The sequence below is a fragment of the Physella acuta genome, unplaced genomic scaffold, assembly GCF_028476545.2.
Source record: "Physella acuta isolate Inbredline_101_S28 unplaced genomic scaffold, ASM2847654v3 ptg000914l, whole genome shotgun sequence".
In the NCBI taxonomy this organism is placed as follows: domain Eukaryota; kingdom Metazoa; phylum Mollusca; class Gastropoda; family Physidae; genus Physella; species Physella acuta.
This window is the reverse complement of record NW_026732431.1, coordinates 527,247-549,200: the sequence shown is the minus strand read 5'-3', so window position 1 is coordinate 549,200 and position 21,954 is coordinate 527,247. Positions and strand designations below refer to the sequence as shown.

The 21,954-nt window shown below is 39.2% G+C and overlaps 1 protein-coding gene across 2 annotated transcripts; it reads right to left on the bottom strand.

The window, feature by feature from the left end:
• Nucleotides 1-14,871: 14,871 nt before the first annotated feature.
• LOC131953227 (protein NipSnap homolog 3A-like) lies at nt 14,872-21,954 on the bottom strand. 2 transcript variants are annotated; one of them, XM_059316323.1, is made up of 7 exons: nt 21,784-21,954; nt 20,415-20,619; nt 19,127-19,294; nt 18,313-18,379; nt 17,561-17,607; nt 15,595-15,660; nt 14,872-15,179 (listed from the first exon to the last, which is right to left on the bottom strand). In XM_059316323.1, the coding sequence occupies exons 1-7, from the start codon at nt 21,859-21,861 to the stop codon at nt 15,118-15,120; spliced, it is 693 nt and encodes a 230-aa protein (XP_059172306.1). In that variant the 5' UTR covers nt 21,862-21,954; the 3' UTR covers nt 14,872-15,117. The 2 variants fall into 2 exon arrangements, with proteins under 2 accessions (XP_059172306.1, XP_059172305.1); XM_059316322.1 differs by lacking the exon at nt 17,561-17,607 and having other exon boundaries at nt 18,266-18,379; nt 21,784-21,952.

Genomic DNA, 21,954 nt, shown 5'->3' with positions numbered 1-21,954 from the left:
GCCACTCCACTACATGTCTACATCCCTATAACCAAACGCAAATCCATAAGCAGTCTTAACTCTAACCCCAAAACTGCCCGATTATAACAAAAAAGGCAGTTGACAAGGGTTGAGTGAAAAACGAAACAAAGCGAATTATTTTTATACCCTGGAACCCGATAATAACTTGTGATATCATTACATGACCTTTGGCCTAATGTAACAGATGAACTCTACCTCACCTACCACACTACACCGCCTCCTCTTTCCACCAAAGCAAACATTTGCATCAACCTCGTGCTAAAAGGCGCAAGATCCACTTATTTTATACAACACATTTTCACTTATTTTTAACCAAATTTGTTTACGAAAATGTAAACGGCTAGGTAGAAAAACTTATCGAAGCCCTGTCACAATCGCTGAGCTGAATTCAGCCCTGACATAAGACTGAGCTTAAGTAGCCTGACAAAATACCAGCCTGCCCCCTAGCGGCATGAAGAAATTACATCAAGTTAGGCGTATCAAATGTTCGGGTTTTCCCGAATAATCTCAGTCCGCGGTGCGAAGTTTATTCGGCGATAACGTTTTGTTTAGCTGGGGATTTTAACTTTAAATTTGTACTTTGAAAAATGCGTTTTTTTTTTATAAAATATTTATTGTTGTTTTGTTTTATTTTTAATCGTATGCCATTGTTTCTTAAATGTGGGTATTCAGTTCAGACATTATCGTTACACGGTGAGGGGTGTGGGGGTATAACCATGACGTTTTGGAGCCTTCCATCTTTACTTGTCTGAAGGCCCTAACTATATACACGTCATATTGACATTAATTTAATGTGTTTCTTTTAAGTTTAACTTGTTTGACAAAACTCTTGACACGTAAGGAGATGACTTGCCTACACTATGCGATTTGATTGGAATTTGTGATGGCCAAGTGTCTGACACTGACAATATAACACGGTACTTTTAAAGCTATTTAATATCTGTATTGATGACTTGGTTTAATTCTAATATACGACTCGGTTGCAAAATAAGGATTATCCACCCACATTTTCAAATGGGGATAATCATCCCAACTAAAGATGCATATGTTCCATTCAGCTTCAACTATCCACACAACTCTCACATCATGGATGATCCACCCCACTTCCACAGAGTATGATCCACCAAACTTTCAAATCAGGAATGATCCAACCACTTTGCACAGTGGATGATCTACCAAACTAAAGATAGATATGATCCACTGAACTTCAACATGAAGATTATCCACCCAATTCTCACATCAGGGATGATCCATCCATCTTCCAACATCATTGATGATCCACTCAACTTCCACAGTAGATGATCCACACAATTGTCACATCAGGGATGATCCACCCATCTTCCAACATCATGGATGATCTACCCATCTTCCAACATTAAGGATGATTCATCCATCTTTCACAGTAGATGATCCACCCATCTTCCACAGTAGATGATCCACCCTTCACCACCATCTGACCAGAGGCAGGTAGGGTTCAGTCGGTAGAATCTCCTTGATTTCACCTATCGTGATCAGCATATTTGATGGCCAAGAATCTTAATGGCGCCCGGCGTGGGGGCGGTATCTATGGCGATAGCATCGGCGCATTTACACAAATAATATTAGACTCATATAAATAAATACTGCAGGTAAAAAAAAGCAAAAACTGACAAAAGAAGTTTATATTCCTCCGAGGATGCCAGGCATGGGGGGTGATTTTTAAACACATCAACCCCGGGTTGGTTGATGTGTTTTTATCACAGGCGATGGTCGATTGCTTGCTGCCATTACGCCGGCGCGGCCCTTTTTTCTTTCTGCCTCCGCACTGCGCACGCGCGATAAACGTCTGCGCGCGGTTTCCAATTTGATAGGGCGAACCGCGGAATGCGAAGTGACAGATTTTTATCCACATTATTAAAGGCAACAATCTCGCGTCCCGCCTCCTCTCTCGGTGGCTGCTCTGCCTGGTCCTCGCTCCTGCTTAGGACTAGAGAATTTCGTGCGATATTGAAAAAAAAATATCAATCTGCTTCGTTGTTATCTTGCTTTAAATAGCAGATGTTTTGGTTAAATAACTTAAATCTGAAATAAACAGCGACAAACAAAAGAAAGAAGCCAATAATTACAAATAAAACAAAACAAGAAATTGTTTTGGCGTTAAGTTAAAAATAATAATTTTGCAAAATGAATTATAGGCTATTTTGTGTAGCTTGAACAAAAATGAGATAACAGGAATTGTCTTGACGTAGTCAATGAGGATGGTAAGTAGTTCATCGTACTACAGTCAGGAACCGAACTCGCGAAACTTTCGGGTTAATAGCCGTGTACCCTACCTTCCAGCCACGCCGTCCCCAAAATGACGGACGCAACATTTTTACTTAAGTCGACAATTTTCTTTTTTTTTTTAAAGAGCACACAAGTTTTAATCTACATTTTTTTAAGTAAAATTAAAAAAGTCGATTTTACCATTAAAAGAAATTTTTTTTAAAATTAATTTACACTTAAGGACGAACCGTGGAAGTAATAGAACTATTATTATTTTTTTTAAAATCTATTTTCGCTAGCCATCTTTAGTCTATTGTTATTCAATGTAAACAGAATTAAGCCTATATTGATTCAAGTATAAGAGTAAAAGTTAATGTACCTTTCGAACCTAAAGGTCCACGGGGCAGGTGAAGAGATAGTGTTGTCAGCAGTCAGCACTGACCAACTGCACTTACCCTCCCACTTTTGCTTTCATGGACGTGATACAGAGGCAATACCGGGATCCGAACTCGAAACTTTCGGGCTACAAGTCGAACCACTCGACCACACTTTTATATAAAAACTATGTGTAAAAGGCTTTAAGAAGAGTAGACAAAAAATTTCCTATGGCCAGGGCTGTAGACGTTTTGACTGTTTCAATATTAACCAACCACGTTGCTATTTCTTGATAGATTATGTAAAAAAAAAAATTATGAAAAAAAAAACCAAACCAACAAATGAACGGTTTTTCAAAGATTTATGTTCAGGGAAGATCCGTGGCCCGGGGTAGGGCGGTCGAGATTTCTGTCCTGTAGGGCGACGATAACTGAGGGGCCAATTTTCAGCAGACGACACGAGGAATGGTGTGCTGATAGTATCGGGGGAGAGGGGGGGGGGAAGGAGAACGACAGACCAGGGATCAGTGCTGACAATCACCCACCAGATTAATTATAAAAAACGTCAACGTTGGCCCCCCGATAAGGCCTGGGATGAAATGATGGTTACAGTTTAGACGTCCGTCATACCGTCATATCACGGCGATTCTGCTTGCCGGCTGGAACCACCGGTCTTATGAAAGCGACCGGCTTTTGTTCGTGCCGGAATGTTTATCCCGGAAGACATCCGGTCGCTATCACATACAGCGTCGTGGTGCGTCTGAGAGTTTGAGGGATTTTTTTTTTATCGTTGAGAAAAATCTTTCGTTTAATATTTTATTTTTCATCATCACTTACAGTTTGGAATTATTTCACACCTCTTCCCCAATCTTCCCCTACATATAGATGCAAAGTTGTTGTTTTTTTGTTTGTCTCACACACGTAGTTACAGACATAGAGTCATAGAGTAGATGCAAAGCTTTTTTTTTTCTTACACACGTACACGCAGACATAGAATAGATACAAAGCTTTTCTTCTTACACACGTAGTCACAGATATATAAACCCACAATTCCTTTCAATCTACCTCAACAATACCAGGTATGCTGACCACAGTGGCGCTGTTGGATGTTGCAGGATCACACTAATAAATAGCTGGTGGCAGAGCGTATGAAAAGACATTAGTTTCCTGCAGAGGCGTAGCGAGGGGGGGGGGACATATATCCCCGGGCGCCGACCTTAAGGGGCGCCAAAATGGTTTGGAAAAATAAATTGAAAGGGGGGGGGGGGGTAAATCGAAAGTTTGAGGTGGAGCAAATAGAATGCGTGAGGGGGGTGCAAATCGAAAGTTTGTCCCCGGGCGCCGGGAAGGGTCGCTACGCCTCTGGTTTCCTGCCTAAGCTTGAGACAGCGAGTCCAGATGCAGACATATCTGCTCTCAAGCTGGGCGGGATGTCAATTTTAAAAATCCTGGAAAACATTTCTGGTTACAAAAACCCTAGATATAACCCCCTGGACACAAACTCCCTGGACATAAACACCATGGATATAAACACTCTGGACATAAATCCCCTTGTCATAAACACTTCTGACACAAACCTCATGGGCTCAAACCCCATGGACACAAACCCACTGGACATAAGCACCCTGGTCATAAACCCCCTGGACATAAATCCCCTCGACATAAAACCCCCTCGACATAAACCCCCTCGACATAAACCCCTGGACATAAACCCCCTGGACATAAACCCCTTGGGCACAAACCCCTAGACATAAACCTCCTGGACATAAACCCTCTGAACATAAACCCCCTGGACATAAACCCCCTAGACATAAGCCTCCGAACATAAACATACTTTTGCTATCTGCCTAGCTTTTGAGAGAATAACTTGAAACGGCCATTCATAAATAAGAAAAGAAAATAAATAAATAAAAAACTTTAATGTTCACCAAAATCAATTATTTTTTCTTTTATCTAGTACCTGTGTTTTAGTTAGATCGAATTTTGTCGCTCCCATTTACAAAAAAAGAGCCCAAATTTTCAAACCTTGACATAAAACCGTGACAGATAAATCAAGAGATTCATTTGATACTTGTCATATTTTTCCCGCTCTCTCGCCTTGACGTGTCATTTATGTCACGTGGCATCTGTTCTGTCCAATCAGATCGAATGTTTTCATTTGAATTTATTTTTGTCAAACTTCTTCGATCTCCACGATCAGGTTTTTTCTTGTGAAACAGCTAGGCTATTGCGAGACACGGGATTGTCGAAAAGTCTTGCTACTCTATAAAGGCTCGATTCTTTATGTCACGATATTTCTATTCCACGGGGTTAGATTTGTTTGCAACAATCTTACAACTAATCATATTGTCGTATCTTAAGAATCTAATAGGGATGACGTGGTTTGGTGGTAGAGCGTACGACTGTTAACCCGAAAGTTCGGATCTCGGGGTTTGAGTCTGTAAGATGTCGCTAAACTCTAATGGGCTGGCATACTTGATTCACGTTAGGGAAAGTCTAGGCTGTTGGCTATAGTGCAGTTAGGGTTAGGGCAAGAGTTTGGGCTAGGGTTAGGCTTGAACCAATGTCTAGCGTTGGGTTAAGTTTTAGGCTGAGGTGAATGCTTAGGTTTAGGCTTTTTCTTAAGGTTAGGTTTAAGGTAATATATAGGTCTAGAGTTATCGTTAGAGTTAGAATTCTTGAACTAGGGGGAGGGGTGGGGATAAGTCCCCGGGGGGGGGGGGGGGTAATTGACAGGGGGTAATTGCTCCGGGGGTAATGTCGTGGAGGATGTCGGGGGGGGGGGTAACTAACGGGGGAAGGGGGTAATGTCCTAGACCCGCCGATACTATCCCTTCATATGTCGAGGCCACAGAAACAGGAGAACATAGTTTCTGCCCCATAGTCCACTAATTTGGAAAGGGTAACTTTTTTTTCAAAGTATCAGATATTAGTCAATGTTTAGGTCACAACTAATAATGCTGTAGTATCTTTTAGTATTTATCAATCTCCCCTTCACCTTCTCTCTATCCCCTCTCTCTATCCCCCCCCCCCCTCTCTCTCTCTCATCCGGTCACTGTCGGTCTAAGCACATTAGCCAGGCAGACTGGAATAAGGTTAAGAATCGAGCATTTCTACCACCCATTTTACCAGCCAATACTTGCTACTATCTGTGATCGTTTATCACAAGTCGACTTCCGTCGATGATGCTTTTTTTTTAAAACAAAAATATAAATGCATTACTCTTTATTATTCCATGTCTCGGGCCACGTACCGTATCTCAAACAGATAGTCGACAAGTTATTTCACTCGATGAACGTCTAGGACTATCCACTTTAACCATTTTGCAATATTTTAAGCTCCAGGTAAATCCCATTAAAATTATAATAATCTTTGAAAGTCCTGCGAAATCCCATTCCACAACCTTGCAATATTTGAAAGTCCATGTAAAATCCCATTTAACCTACCCCTCCCTCGACTATAAACCGAGTTAACCATAATCGACCCCTGGATATAAATATGACATCAGGAACAATCTTACCCGGCTATCGTTGGACTTCCGGTTTCTGACATAGCCAGTTACGTAGCCATTTCATGAAATTTATTTTAATCGCGGTTTTTTTTTAAAAATGCGATACGTGCTTTTTATAACCTGGGCGGAAGAGGTTAGAATTTCTAGGAAACGGGCGATAACGATAACTTATTTTATACATCAGGTACAGGACAGACACTCTCACTGAATGGTGTGGGTTCGAATCCCTCTGGCTCCGCCACTCAGGGGCGTCACTGGGTCGGGTGACACCTAATGAGGTAATTAAGTGTTTCATTCCCCCCCCCCCCAACCCCCCACCCCCACCCACTTCCAAAAATTTTCCATTCCCGGTTTGATGTCATCCTTGTACTATTTTGAAAAAAAACAAATTTCCCTACATTTTACGAATTTCGTCGTTGTGTCACCCCCCCCCCCCCCCCCCCCCGTAATTGGTGTCATTTTCTGCTTCTATTTATCACCAGTATAGATTTCGCCACTGCTATAAATAGGTTAGGACACTTACCCCCCCCCCCCCCCCTGATTACGTCACTGCGGTCAGATCCATATATTTCAGGCGTCGGCAACCTGCGACTCGCGAGCCGTATGCGGCTCTTTTGATGTCAAGATGCGGCTCTCCAGTTTTATAATAATTATACTATTTTACTTTCAAAACTCATAAAAATATTATTCTATAAAAAAAACTTTAAACAAGATAAAATCAATGAGAATAGGTGAAGTAGAGCGTATACGGACAGCTGACAGCTGCTTGGGTACAAGGCCCGGCCCCACAGTTGTGTTGTGGCCAGTCCCGTGGCAATGGTTCCATGCTTTCAACTACTGAAGTGCATGTTTTATTCGAATATCGTTTAATAATGAATGTTATTTTATTCTGAACGCATTTCTTTATCTGCCAGTATGCAATAATTTTCGGATATTAGATTCTAAATTGAGTAGGGATAGTGCTATAGTCAACTAATTTGATTTTATTATCATAGCAGAACTAGCTAAAATACTTTATTCTGTTTTGTGCGAAACTTGCATATGTTTTTAAATGAATACATATTATTTCATACTTAAACCTATTTTAAATGTATTTACCTAATCCTAATCCTCTACCAAATATTGAAATAAAAATTTCAGTGGCTCTTTAAAAACTGGGAGGTTTTTTAAATTGTCACTTTTGGCTGTTGAGTCTCAAAACGTTGCCGACCCCTGATCAATTTCATCGAAAATCGAATATTTGCGTAGAAGTCAAGTTTTCAACACTAAAACACTCGAACTCGTTGTCAAAGACTTAATTATCCTAACCATTTTTATTTTAAACACGCAACAAATAGAGTTTGAGCTAATGAAAGAATAGAATGGGGTTACTATTTTTAACAGCGGATAAATTCATTACATTTTTTTTTTCTCCGAAGTTTCTAATCTTGAAATCAGAAGCGTTTTATAAATTAAACGAAAAAAAATAGAGTGATGCCCCTTTTTCTGGTGCGGTTTCCCTACAGGAAATGACATATTTTTTGTGCAGATAAAACCGATAAAGTGAGCGAAAATGGGAGTTTTTAAAAGCATGTTTCAGTTGCATGTTTATAGCATGTTACAGTTACATATTTAAAGAATGTTACATTTACACGTTTAAATTATCGAAATTGCGATGATGTTGGGGGATTTATGTTTATATTTATGAATCCACCCCATCAGAATGCATAATCTAAGACCACGTGATAAGCTCGTGTCGGAGCTTCCGGTATTTTATTTTCGTGTATCCCCCCCATTCCCCCCCCCCCCAAATCCCTCACCATAAAAATGCCCGAAAGAAACTCATAACAACGCGAAGCCCGGTAATTGAACGCCATGTTTCCGGGTTAGGGGTCGTCAAGAGGGTAGGTAATTCAGTGTTTCTTTCGGATTTTTTTCTCCGGGGGGAGGGCACTTGATATTTTCGAGGGGCGGACTAAATTTTTCAGGGGAAGGGGAAACTGGTAAAAGTATGTATTTTCTATATAAGTTCGATTTCGTAGAGGGGGGGGGGGGAAAGCGAGGGGCGGTAGACTTACTTCGTGGGGGGGGGGGGGGGGGGGCTTCCCGAAGAGATGCCTATAAGAAACTTTGGTAGGAATTATTTGACGAGGGAGATGGGGTGGGGGTCAAAAACTTTGATGGCACACTTTAGTAATTTTTAATTGTTAGAAACTGAATATTTGCCAGCTGGTTTTTTTTTTTCGCGTTTTTAAAAAAATCTGTTCTGCACATTGTAATAAAAAAATACTCAATTGTTTACTGTGCTTAGAAATAATTTTTTTAGAAAGAAAAAAAAATCAATTTTGGAGTGGGATCCGTTTTTTTTTTACGAAGTGTGACAATGAAGGGAATGGGAGGGGGGGGGGTAAAAATCGTCACTAAAAGAATGACATATAATGTATGGATAACAACCCCCCCCCCCCCTCATTGCGATAGTGCGCGCTACTTAAACTTTTGAACGCTGCGCTCTTACGTGGACGTAACAGTAAGTTATCAATTTAATGAAACACGTTAAGCCGAGAAGAAAGTAAAACCACTCTAGTCAGCTGTTGAGAGCGGCGGCTTCCTTGCCCCGAGAATTACCGTCATGTAATGTAGGCTCTTAACACCGACAAAAACACATCAAGGCATAGTTGAGTCACCGGCCAATTAGGTATTTAAATCCATGCGGATATCGCGTCCCATCTCACTGCGATAATCGCCATAAAAGTTCTTTCTCTTTTTTTTTTTCGCGAGTTATCAGCCCGTGGCCACGCCCACAAAGACAATACATAATGGCGGCTCTGGCGGCGAGCGATTACTGTGATTAAAGGCCCTGCTTGTTGATGGTGGAGATAGCGACCACGGTACCGGCACCAGCGTCCAGACTGGGCTGTGTACAGTTCGTCTAGTTTGTACACAGTCCAGTTTACGTGGGCTTGTACGCATGGGTTTTTATAGACATGTACACGCGAGCTTTTGTAATACTCCGATCATGGTTTTTAACACGTTTTTAACACGTTTTTCTTAACTCAGCTTCGCGTTTGTTTGTTTGTTTGGATGTTTGTTGTTAAAATTGACATCGAAAATTAGCCCACTTCTGATTGTTCTATAGACCTGAAATTTGGCATGCATGCTACTTTTGCCTAACAATTTCAGATGCAATCATAAAAACTAGCAATTAGTGACCGTAATTAGCTTAATTTAATTACGCCCCAAGGACCATAAAATTGAGGACATGATTTCTAAAGATACCGACAAGACTGGAGGCCTATTGACCCAGTTACTTCGGCCCCAATCGATGTGAGCGCGCTGGCCGTGATCGTATAGTGGTTAGTACTTCGCGTTGTGGCCGCGACAACCCAGGTTCGAATCCTGGTCGCTCAAGTTTTTAGTCCGTGTATTTATAAACACTTTTTTAAAAACCACGTTTTTCATGTGTAGCAACGGACTAAAAAGGAGAAAATAAAATACTTAAAAAAAACTTTTTAAAAAACCACGTTTTTCTTGTGGACTAAAAAGTAGAAAATAAAATTTTCTTTTGTGCTTCCTCGAGCTGTGCAGGTTCTTGTGATGACTGACAAAAAACGTGGGTCGGGCAGATGGGTCGGGAAATTTGATGGTGAACGTACCCACGTTTTTTGTCAGTCATCACAAGAACCTGCACAGCTCGAGGAAGCACAAAAGAAAATTTTATTTTCTACTTTTTAGTCCACAAGAAAAACGTGGTTTTTTAAAAAGTTTTTTTTAAGTATTTTATTATTAACTCAGCTTCGCGTGGATGTGTTTGTTGTTAAAATTGACATCGAAAATTAGCCCACTTCTGATTGCTCTATAGATCTGAAATTTGGCATGCAGGTTACTTTCGCCTAACAATTTCAGATGCAATCATAAAAACTAGCAATTAGAGACCGTAATTAGCTTAATTTAATTACGCCCAAAGGACCATAAAATTGAGGACATCATTTCTAAAGATACCGACAAGACTGGAGGCTTGTTGACACAGTTACTTCGGCCCCAATCGATGTGAGCGCGCTGGCCGTGATCGTATAGTGGTTAGTACTTCGCGTTGTGGCCGCGACAACCCAGGTTCGAATCCTGGTCGCTTAAGATTTTTTTAGTCCGTGTATTTATAAACACTTAGTCAATTCATACTTAATCAAGTCATTAGATAAAGTAGAAAATAAACTACATAAAAAACTTTTTTAAAAAACACGTTTTTCATGTGTAGCAACGGACTAAAAAGGAGAAAATAAAATACTTAAAAAAAACTTTAAAAAAAAACACGTTTTTCTTGTAGTTGTAGACTAAAAAGTAGAAAATAAATTTTTCTTTTCTACTTCCTCGAGCTGTGCAGATTCTTGTGATGACTGACAAAAAACGTGGGTCGGGCAGATGGGTCGGGAAATTTGATGGTGAACGTACCCACGTTTTTTGTCAGTCATCACAAGAATCTGCACAGCTCGAGGAAGTAGAAAAGAAAAATTTATTTTCTACTTTTTAGTCTACAAGAAAAACGTGTTTTTTTTTAAAGTTTTTTTTAAGTATTTTATTCATAATATAATATGCTTTTATAAGCATGTTGATACGAGATTTTACACTTGTAAATGATGGCTTAGATTCTACTTTGTACACATCTGTTAATATCGTGGGCGTATACACATAAAAATTAAAACAGTTTTGTACACATAGAAAGTAAGAGTGGGCTACATGCAGAGGCGTAGCGAGGGGGGGGGCGGGACATATGTCCCCGGGCGCCGACCTTAGGGGGGCGCCAAATTGAAAGTTTGAGGTGGGGTGCAAATGCAAAGTTCGAGGGGTGGGGGGTGCAAATCGAAATTTTGTCCCCGGGCGCCGGGAAGGGTCGCTACGCCTCTGGCTTCATGACGTTTAAGACTGCATAACTATTTTCTTCATCGCTTATAAAAAAAAAAGAAAAATAAATTCCCTGTTAATGGGCTATGAAAACAAATCTACCCTACCCCACTTATCATAATTGCTACGTTGCCTTTTTAAGTCCGATCGAAAATGTTTGCATTTTAAACTGATGACTTTCATGTAACGAAGTAACAGCTTGTATATATCGCATTGAATAATGGTAAGGATTGGAGATCAACCTAGACAAAACAAGGCAGTTGAAGTGAACTCACTTGTCGCTAAAATACGGTAGAGAATAGGAGCTGAGCTGAAACAGAGACTCCAGTTGAAAAAGTGAAAGTTATTTACCGACTGTGTGTATATGCGTGTATACATGTTTGTATGTATATATGTATGTATACATGTGTATGTATATGTATATACGTACATGTGTGTTTGTATTTATATATGTGTTTATTATAGTCAGAGGGGTGGGGGGGGGGGGGTGGGGGGCGGGATGAAGCTGTTCCACAACAGCGATTAAAAGAGAAGTTAAAGAAGCATAAATCTAATGGCATGCAGCAGTAAATGGGATCAACTATTAGTAAGCGTTTAAGGTCGCCTGGTTAATTAACATCCGAGATAAGTGATAGGCTCAATCTGCGGCCCCCATCTGGTGCAACAGCTTTGGTCTATTGTTGTGGGTATGTTGCAACTCCCGGCCTAGTGACGCCATTGACAGATACAGAATGCTGATACAATTAGAGAGCAGGGGTGGAGGGAACTACAATTATAGAGCAGCGGGGGGGGGGGGGGGACTTAAAATATAGAACGAAGCGTAGATATCATTTGAATATTACGGAATAGAGGTAAGAAAAGTGCTGGAACCATATGATATTACCATGAGAATGTAACTTAAATTTATCATGTTTTACATGCGAGTGCTTTTTAAAAACATCCTGTTATGCATGAGAATGTTACTTAAATCCGCCATGACTCACATCAGATAATGACTTAGATCCACTATGTGCCACAATGTATAATTATTTTGATCCACTATGTGCCACATTGTATAATTACTTAGATCCACTATGTGCCACATTGTATAATAACTTAGATACACTATGTGCCACATTGTATAATAACTTAGTTAAACTATGTGCCACATTGTATAATAACTTAGATCCACTATGTGCCACATTGTATAATAACTTAGATCCACTATGTGCCACATTGTATAATAACTTAGATCCACTATGTGCCACAATGTATAATTATTTTGATCCACTATGTGCCACATTGTATAATAACTTAGATCCACTATGTGCCACATTGTATAATAACTTAGATCCACTATGTGCCACATTGTATAATCACTTGGATCCACTATGCCCCACACCACATAGCTACTTTAATCCGCCATGTGCCACATTGTATAATAACTTAAATCCACCATACGCTACACCAGATAGCTACTTAAATCCACCATACGCCACACCAGATAGCTCCTTAAATCCACCATACGCTACACCAGATAGCTACTTAAATCCACCATACGCCACACCAGATAGCTACTTAGATCCACCATACGCCACACCAGATAGCTACTTTGACCCACCATACGCCACACCAGATAGCTACTTAGATCCACCCTACTCTCTAAACAACGTTAGATTCCCCATCAACGGGCTATCACGTATCCCCCCCCCACCCCCATCACAGAGGTGTTAAACAGATGGTGTCGATGTTCCGCACCAGTTCACCTGACACCACTCGGGCAGCGTGCAACAGCTCCTGGACTGCACCACGCTCCAGATAACATCTGACTGACGTCCGCGGGCTCTCCCGGGGGGTGGGGCGTCCGGCCGTAATTACATACAAGTGAGCCGTCACGTGAAGCCATCAACACGTTGTTCACAGATAACGCTGTGGTAGATTAGTCCGTCAGTCTGGGGGGGGGGGGGGGGGTAGCTTGGATGTGGACAGTTGGGCTTGGTGGAGATGGGTGGAAAAATGGGATGGGGTGGTAGAATAGTCCGTCAGTCTGGGGGGAGAGATGGGTGAGGGGGGGGGGGTAGCTGGGATGTGGACAGTTTGGGGGTGGATAGCTTGAGAGGTGATGGGGGTGGGGGATATGGGATATGGACAGTTGGGTTTGGTGGGTATGGGTGGAAAAATGGGATGTAAAGTGGTAGTTTGTCAGTCTAGAGGAGATGGGTGAGGGGTGGGGGATATAGACAGTTGTGTTTGGTGGAGATGTGGAAAAATGGGATTTGGATGGTGGAGTGGAAGATGTCATGAAGTAGACAGTTCCATGAGATGTTAGAGGAGGGGGGAAGCGATGGACAGATGGAGTGTGGTCTTGGATGAGTCGATGGAGTATGGTAGGGTGGAGTTGGGTGGAAAGATGGGATGTGATGGAGTGAGGCGGAGTATAAAAATGGGATGTGGTGGATTAGTCTGACAGTCTGGTGGGGGATGGGTTTTTTTTAGGGAGAGTATATAGACAGTTGTGGAGTGTATAGTAAAAAATGTGGTGAAGTTGAAGCAAAATGAGGTGGAAAGATTATATGTGGTATAGTAGGGTGGACATTTGGGTATGGTGGAGAAGTGTGGCCACGGGATTTGACAAAGTGGGATAAACCATAGTGGTGACAGCAAAGTGGAAGGATATTGTACAGTGGAGTAGGGTTGGTGGTGTACTGGAGATGTGAGGTGGAAAAAATGCTTTGCAGTGGAGCATGCAGAATGTGGGGGAGATGGATGGACAGATGGAGGAAGGTGGAGTAAATATACAGGGTGTGGTGGATAGATTGGGAGAATGGATGAGGAGTGGAAAATGGAGTGAGGCTGGGTGTAATTGAGGTATGGATATAGTTGGATAAAAAAATATGGGATGTGGGAGAAGGATGGAAACATGGGATGCAGCTGGATGGTTTATGCGAGAAGTGCAGAGAAAGTGCAGAAAGTCATCTAGTGTTATTTACTGCAATGTATTTTAGCTGGAGCTATAATGAAAAACCTTAATAAGGTGTTTACTATTTATATATTGACTTTTTGTTACACGGCTCTAGGAAAAACATTGACAGTAAAGGATCAATCATGTGACAATATAATTCACAGGAATAGTAATGGTCACATGACAATGTAATGGTCACATGACAATGTAATGGTCACATGACAATGTAATGGTCACATGACAATGTAATGGTCATATGACAAATAATATGGTCACATGACAATGTAATGGTCACATAACAATGTAATGGGCACATGACAATGCAGCAGTCAATGCATTGGGCACATGAGAAATAATAAGGGCATATGACAATGTAGCGGATATTAACAATCACATTGGAAAGAAACCTAAAAATTCATGACAAATGTTTTAAAATATTTATTTCATTCATTGATTATAGAGATAACAAATTTGTGTAGATATCCTCACAACACACAAGCAATTATAACATTTTACATGAACTGATTTATCCTTGATAACAATCAGTCAGATGGTGAGATTCCAGAATGTACTGTAGTTAACAAAAATTAAAAGGCCAAGTTTTAGTATGAACACTTCCCCCTATCCACCAAACCTGTTATCTAGACGACTGACTCAAGCATATCATATATAACATAATATTTTTTGTTTTTATTTTATACTCAACATACAAGTCCTGATAGAGTTCATTCACCTTGATAAGAGTAGCATACTCTTTCTACTAAGATGTATTAAACATCTTATTGCTGACCCCAAAACAATAAAAATTTCTATAGCTAAAAATGTTCTTTTAATTAATGTAATCAAAATAAAGACTAAAACCATAACAATTTTTTATTTTACAAATAATTAGAGCAAAAAAATTGTTAACACAGAAAATTCTTTTTAAATGCAGAGCAAAAATATAGCAGGAAAGCTTTGAAAGCAGCAGAATAAACATTTTTAAGACTGGTTGGATATAAATTGTTATATCATCAAAAAATCAAACTGGGACTAGAATACTATAAATAGAAATCACAACTTGAAGATGTAAACAGAAACATTACATTGATTAAAGCTTTGATACACCTTGATTATGCTGGCAAATAAAGTTTCTAACAACAAGCAGTTTATCACTGAAGTGGTGAGAATGAAATGGGGTAGAGCAATAGAGAATTTCCATCTTGAGGCTCATCTGTGAAACACACACAAAAAATTAAGTTTTCACATGTTGAAGTGAATATTAGAGAAGAAAACATTCAGAACAAGAAAATAAAAATGAAAATTTATGTTAGTCAAAAAAATAAACATTTAAAAAAAAAAAAATCAACCACAAATAGAGCTATACTGCTTATTCTTACACAGGCATAAATGCAGTTTTTATATTATAAATTGACTGTAGTTATCTCCCTTTTAAAATCCAATAATCTCAAAATTCAAACAATTGTTACATTGTACATTTTAAAAATTTCAATATTTGAGACCAGTTAATGGTAAGGTTTTAAATAATTGACAGGGTAAGTATTGATTAGAGCAATTGAAATAAGTCCCTTGTAAAAAATTTTTTTCCCAATATGCCCCCATATCATAACTAGGGCGAGCGAACTTACCTAATGCTCTCTTCCAGGACGCAGCAAATAGATCATCAATGTCTGCATAGCGCCATAGCCTGTATTCTGTTAAAGGACAAATAATTTGTTCAAGTTTCATGCTAAAATTTAGCTCACTTTCTAAGGTGTACATAAGTTAATTGAACTAATAACCATAACCAATAAATACTGATGATTTGTGCATGCTTATTTCCCTTAGATAACTTAAAGGATTGTGACATTTTTGTATTATGTCTAATATAAAAGTACTTTAAAATACTGAGTGACAGCTCAGAGTGTTTAAACCACACCATCATGTGACACCATGCAGCAAAGAGACAGAGTCCAGTATCCTATCATTTAAAAAAACTTATTTTCATTGCTTAATACACACATTTACAATGGCCATTCTGGGCTGTATAATCCCAAAAGACAATTTATTCTGAATTTTTTGTTAATCACAACTTTCGTTCTAAAACATTATCTTACTACAGTGTGTGAAACACAGGAATCAAAATATCTATGAGATGTAAATGCCAACTACATTAGTGCCGGTATGATGTCACGGTCTTGGATGCTGTCTAGCTATGGTCTGTCTAATCTGGCAAAAGTGGAAAGAACTTTCTGTACCTGCCCCATGTGTCTAGAGTACAGAAGGGAAAACATGAATCTGATGAAGGTCTGTCTGTATAATAAATCTCTCCATCGTTCTCTTATAAGAGAGAAACTGTTTCAAGCCTTGGTCTTAAGCCAGGCAGACCAAATAAAGAGCATTACTTCCATAGGATGTCAGCTGCTAGACCACTATCCCCCCACCCCCATTCCCTAAGACAGATGCATAACGCCACATTTATATGGGGAACAGGGGGGCAGTTCAGTCAAGGACTTGAGACCAGATATGAACTCATGACTTTCAGATATCCAAGTGCACATTCCACCACTAGATCAGAATGTCCCACACTGTTTAAGGACTACATCTGTCCAATTTGTCATCTTATTAACTTTCCATTGAATCCATGCCCCATCACCTACCTGTATTAGTTTGTCCTAACACACCAACAAATCACCTACCTGTATTAGTTTGTCCTAACATCCCCATAAATCACCTACCTGTATTAGTTTGTCCTAACACGCCCACAAATTCACAAATCTGCCCACAAATCACCTACCTGTATTAGTTTGTCCTAAAACACCCACAAATCTGCCAACCAAGATCACCTACCTGTATTAGTTTGTCCTAACACGCCCACAAATCACCTACCTGTATTAGTTTGTCCTAACACACCCACAAATCTCCTACCTGTATTAGTTTGTCCTAACACACCCACAAATCACCTACCTGTATTAGTTTGTCCTAACACACCCACAAATCACCTACCTGTATTAGTTTGTCCTAACATCCCCATAAATCACCTACCTGTATTAGTTTGTCCTAACATCCCCATAAATCACCTACCTGTATTAGTTTGTCCTAACATCCCCATAAATCACCTACCTGTATTAGTTTGTCCTAACACGCCCACAAATTCACAAATCTGCCCACAAATCACCTACCTGTATTAGTTTGTCCTAACACACCCACAAATCACCTACCTGTATTAGTTTGTCCTAACACACCCACAAATCACCTACCTGTATTAGTTTGTCCTAACACACCCACAAATCACCTACCTGTATTAGTTTGTCCTAACACACCCACAAATCACCTACCTGTATTAGTTTGTCCTAACACGCCCACAAATCTGCCGACCAAGACCTCCCCTCTCTCCTACCTGTATTAGTTTGTCCTAACACACCCACAAATCACCTACCTGTATTAGTTTGTCCTAACACACCCACAAATCACCTACCTGTATTAGTTTGTCCTAACACGCCCACAAATTCACAAATCTGCCCACAAATCACCTACCTGTATTAGTTTGTCCTAACACACCCACAAATCACCTACCTGTATTAGTTTGTCCTAACACACCCACAAATCTCCTACCTGTATTAGTTTGTCCTAAAACACCCACAAATCTGCCAACCAAGATCACCTACCTGTATTAGTTTGTCCTAACACACCCACAAATCACCTACCTGTATTAGTTTGTCCTAACACACCCACAAATCACCTACCTGTATTAGTTTGTCCTAACACACCCACAAATCTCCTACCTGTATTAGTTTGTCCTAAAACACCCACAAATCTGCCAACCAAGATCACCTACCTGTATTAGTTTGTCCTAACACACCCACAAATCACCTACCTGTATTAGTTTGTCCTAACACACCCACAAATCACCTACCTGTATTAGTTTGTCCTAACACACCCACAAATCACCTACCTGTATTAGTTTGTCCTAACACACCCACAAATCACCTACCTGTATTAGTTTGTCCTAACACCCCCACAAATCACCTACCTGTATTAGTTTGTCCTAACACACCCACAAATCTCCTACCTGTATTAGTTTGTCCTAACACACCCACAAATCACCTACCTGTATTAGTTTGTCCTAACACACCCACAAATCTGCCAACCAAGATCACCTACCTGTATTAGTTTGTCCTAACACCCCCACAAATCTCCTACCTGTATTAGTTTGTCCTAACACGCCCACAAATCACCTACCTGTATTAGTTTGTCCTAACACACCCACAAATCTCCTACCTGTATTAGTTTGTCCTAACACGCCCACAAATCACCTACCTGTATTAGTTTGTCCTAACACCCCCACAAATCTGCCCACCAATATCTCCCCTTTATGAGCTCCACTGTGAGGTTTTGTAGCTGATCCTTTAATGGTCTCTAGCTGGTACACAGCTAAATGTAAACCAATGCTTTATTTTAATAAACATAGTATGTTTAAAAAAATATTAATGAATTAATTCAAATTTCATAAGTTCTTTTTTCCAGGTCTGATGGTCCCACAGAGTAGATGAAGCAGAGTTAAGCTATTTGTCTGACCTACACATAGGAGGGGAATGAGTGGGTAGCCATAACATCTTGGTTACTCAGGGACATCTAAGGACTGGAGTCAAGGAAAAGAGCATGGGACTTCCAACCTACCAATTGTGTGCTCTACTATTCATTTAAATCTACAGTATGTATTAATTTTATTTTCAGATAAATTTAAAGTGAACTAAAGCATAGTTAGTTATAATAAACAAAGTATGAAATTTTACAAAACACTGAATGATTTTTTTGTAGTCTAATATTAAAGCAAAATGTTTCAAAACTAAACAAGAACTCAAATGTGTAACTAGACATTTATTAACAGTGCTTTATATTTATCTATTTATAATATGTCTCTCAAAGTGTACCTGTTCCTTAACCCCAATCTAACTATGTATAAATCTAAACACACCTTTTTAAGAGTTGAACCAGTTTAATAACTTTTAGATGTTTCAAGTATGTTTAATTGTATTGGGATCCTTGAATAAAAGAATTATCAGGATAGTTCCTCTTTTATTTCATTGTAACTATCTGATTATGCTTCCACAGTTACACATAGGATCAATATATAAGCCAGCTTGAGGGGACTGTTATGCATTAAGTTTTTATATGTACCTCCAGGTTCTGAAGGCAAATCCAGATTGAGCTTAGATTTAGGCAATGGTGCCACCAATGCATTTGTCCAGTCATCAATTGTTGGCAACAATTTAGGCAGAAAAACTGTGGTCCACTCTTTATCCTCCATCATGCCAGTGCGAACTTTACGCCTGTGGCTTAAGCTTTCTGTAATTTACAAGTAAAGTTACAAAGTTAAAGCCATAGTGCTAACTTTTAACTGATTATCAGATGGTCCAATAAATAGAACCAGGAGAGTGCACGCCTACGATCAAATGAACGGCTGTGATACAAGAAAATGTATACATGAAAATTTTATGTAATGAAAATGATGAATGCATGAAAATGTTGTATGCATGAAAATATTGTATACATGAAAATATTGAGTACATGAAAATATTGGGTACATGAAAATATTGAGTACATGAAAATGTTTAAATGAATTGTATGCATGAAAAGGTTGTGTACATAAAAATAATGAGTACATGAAAATATTGTATACTTGAAATACTGAGTAGGTTGGGCCTACATGAAAATCTTCTATGCATAAAAATATTGAGTATGTGAAAATGTTTAAATGAACTGTATACATGAAATTGTATGCATGAAAAAGTTGTGTCCAGGAAAAAGATGTGCACATGAAAATGTTGAATGTATGAATTGTTGTATACAACACACAAAAAATGTGTACCTGAAAATGTATGCATGAATTTTATACATGAAAAAGGTGTATACATGAAAATGATGTGCACATGAAAATGTTGTATAAATGAAAATGTGTTATACATGAAAACTTATACATGATAGTGTTGTACATAAAAACATGTATACATGAAAATAAATTATAGCAATGCCAGATTAATTTCAATATTTACAAGCTTTCAAAATAGAAACAGAGCATATTAACACATAACAAAGCACCTTAAGTAAAGAATCCATATAGGAGAGAAAGAAATATATGACATTTTTTATGGAGCAAACTTAATTAGCCACTAACCCTTTTAGACATTTATATCAAACATGTAGTTGCAAGCAGGGAGATAATCACTTAAGCCTCTACAAATTTCCCTGATTAAGTCTTTAAAATTGGTCCTTTAAAGGGTACAGTGGACAAAGTCTACAGTTAAAAAAAAGGTACATCGCCTTGTTAAGTCAGACATAGAAATATATAGTAATTTAAGTTTAGGCCTGGGTTGATAGCATGGGCTTTTTGATTAGCCATACATGTGACTTGAATACAGTTAAACCGGATCAATCAACAACATAGGGAAAATGTTTGGGAGCCTACCATATTCCCATAAATGGACAAGTTGGGTTATAGAACCCCCAATCTCTCCATTCCAGAATCCCAACAGCTTAGAATGCTTGGTGCGCAGGGAGATATACTGCTTGAATAACTCTGTGGTGCTCTTGAAATCTTTGGCTAGAATTTGATAAATGCGCAGCTCATAAATGGGTGACGGCACAACTTTGGCATCTTTGCTATAGAAATTCTGAGGGAATATAAGAACAAAATTGGGAAAAATTAAATTTTCTGGGAGGCAGACACTGGTAAAAGTATATTTTCGATTTAAATTCTATCTCAGTGAATGAGATGGTAGACGTGCTTTGAAGTGTGGGGATGGGGGGGGGGGGGTGTAGCCTAAAAGAAACTCTAAATGCAACTATTATCATGAATGAGATTAGGTGCAAGGTTAAGTTGTATGGCTATGACTATATTTAGTATCAATGTGCAGTAACTACGTGTAGATCAAGCTTAAATTCGATTAAAATGGCAATTCTGGATAAAAATCCATCTTCAATGTCATTTTTCGTTGACGGTTAAATTTGAAGTTTAAGTTTAAGTGGTGATTTTGGTTTTGGTTCCAATTTAGAGAAAAGACAACACTATCAACCTAGCGCCCATTGTATCCCTCCCTCAACGGGCCATTATCTCGAAAGTAAAAATTAAAAATAGTAATAGTCTATAACTCTGTAGGCCTCAATATAACTCAATTACTCATGTTACTGTGTTATGAAATGTGTAACTGTGTAAGCACATGACACATGTTTATTTACTATATCTACAGTACAGTGGCGTAGCCAGGATCGTCTCAAGGGGGGGGTTCCAATTTTTACCCGGGGACAAACTTTCGATTTGCACCCCCTCCCCCTCAAACTTTCGATTTGCACCCCCCCTCAAACTTTTTATATATACCGAGGGGTCTATGGGGGGGGGGGGGGGGGGGTTATGACCCCCCCTAACCCCACCCCTGCCTACGCCACGTATATCTAGATCTAGAATCTATTTAGTTAGGGCCTAATTTAATATAGATTTCTAATTTCTAGATCTATATCTTGATTCTAGATCAAGATCTATATGATTATGTTTATTGTTAGTCTAGAGTCTAGCTGATGAAGGAAGAACCGTTGCTCTGGGTGCTCACTGCCGCTGCAGGTAGATCTAGAATTCTAGATCTATGTAATAGGCCCTGATAAGTATTATGATAAAGTATTATTATGTATTGTGCATAGTGCATGCATAGCATTGCGTCTAGAATCTAGATCTAGACCTAGAAATCTAGATCTAGTTAGATCTAGATCTAGATCTAGAATCTAGATTCTTTGACTTTCTAGATTCTAGATTTCTAGATCTACAACAAAAAGCAAAAACTTACACATTTTACTGCATTACAAACTCCGTTTTGTTTACTGAGATTGGTAAATAGGCGCAAGGTACTCGTTGACTTTAACATGATAAAACTCTAATGAGCTTACTTATAAAATAACATAAAATCAGGTGCAGAACGTTAAAAAAAACTTAAGTTAGGGGTTAAACAATAAAGTGG

Bases quoted from the DNA above. Each gene is read 5' to 3' on its own strand.
- LOC131953227 (XM_059316323.1), bottom strand. From the start codon at position 21,861: ATGTTAAAGTCAACGAGTACCTTGCGCCTATTTACCAATCTCAGTAAA. The intron at 20,620-21,783 runs GTAAGTTTTTGC...ATATTCCCTCAG, and splicing joins TTTGTAATGCAGTAAAATGT to AATTTCTATAGCAAAGATGC. The intron at 17,608-18,312 runs GATATTGGTGGG...ATACAGGTAGGT, and splicing joins AGTGGAGCTCATAAAGGGGA to GATCTTGGTTGGCAGATTTG.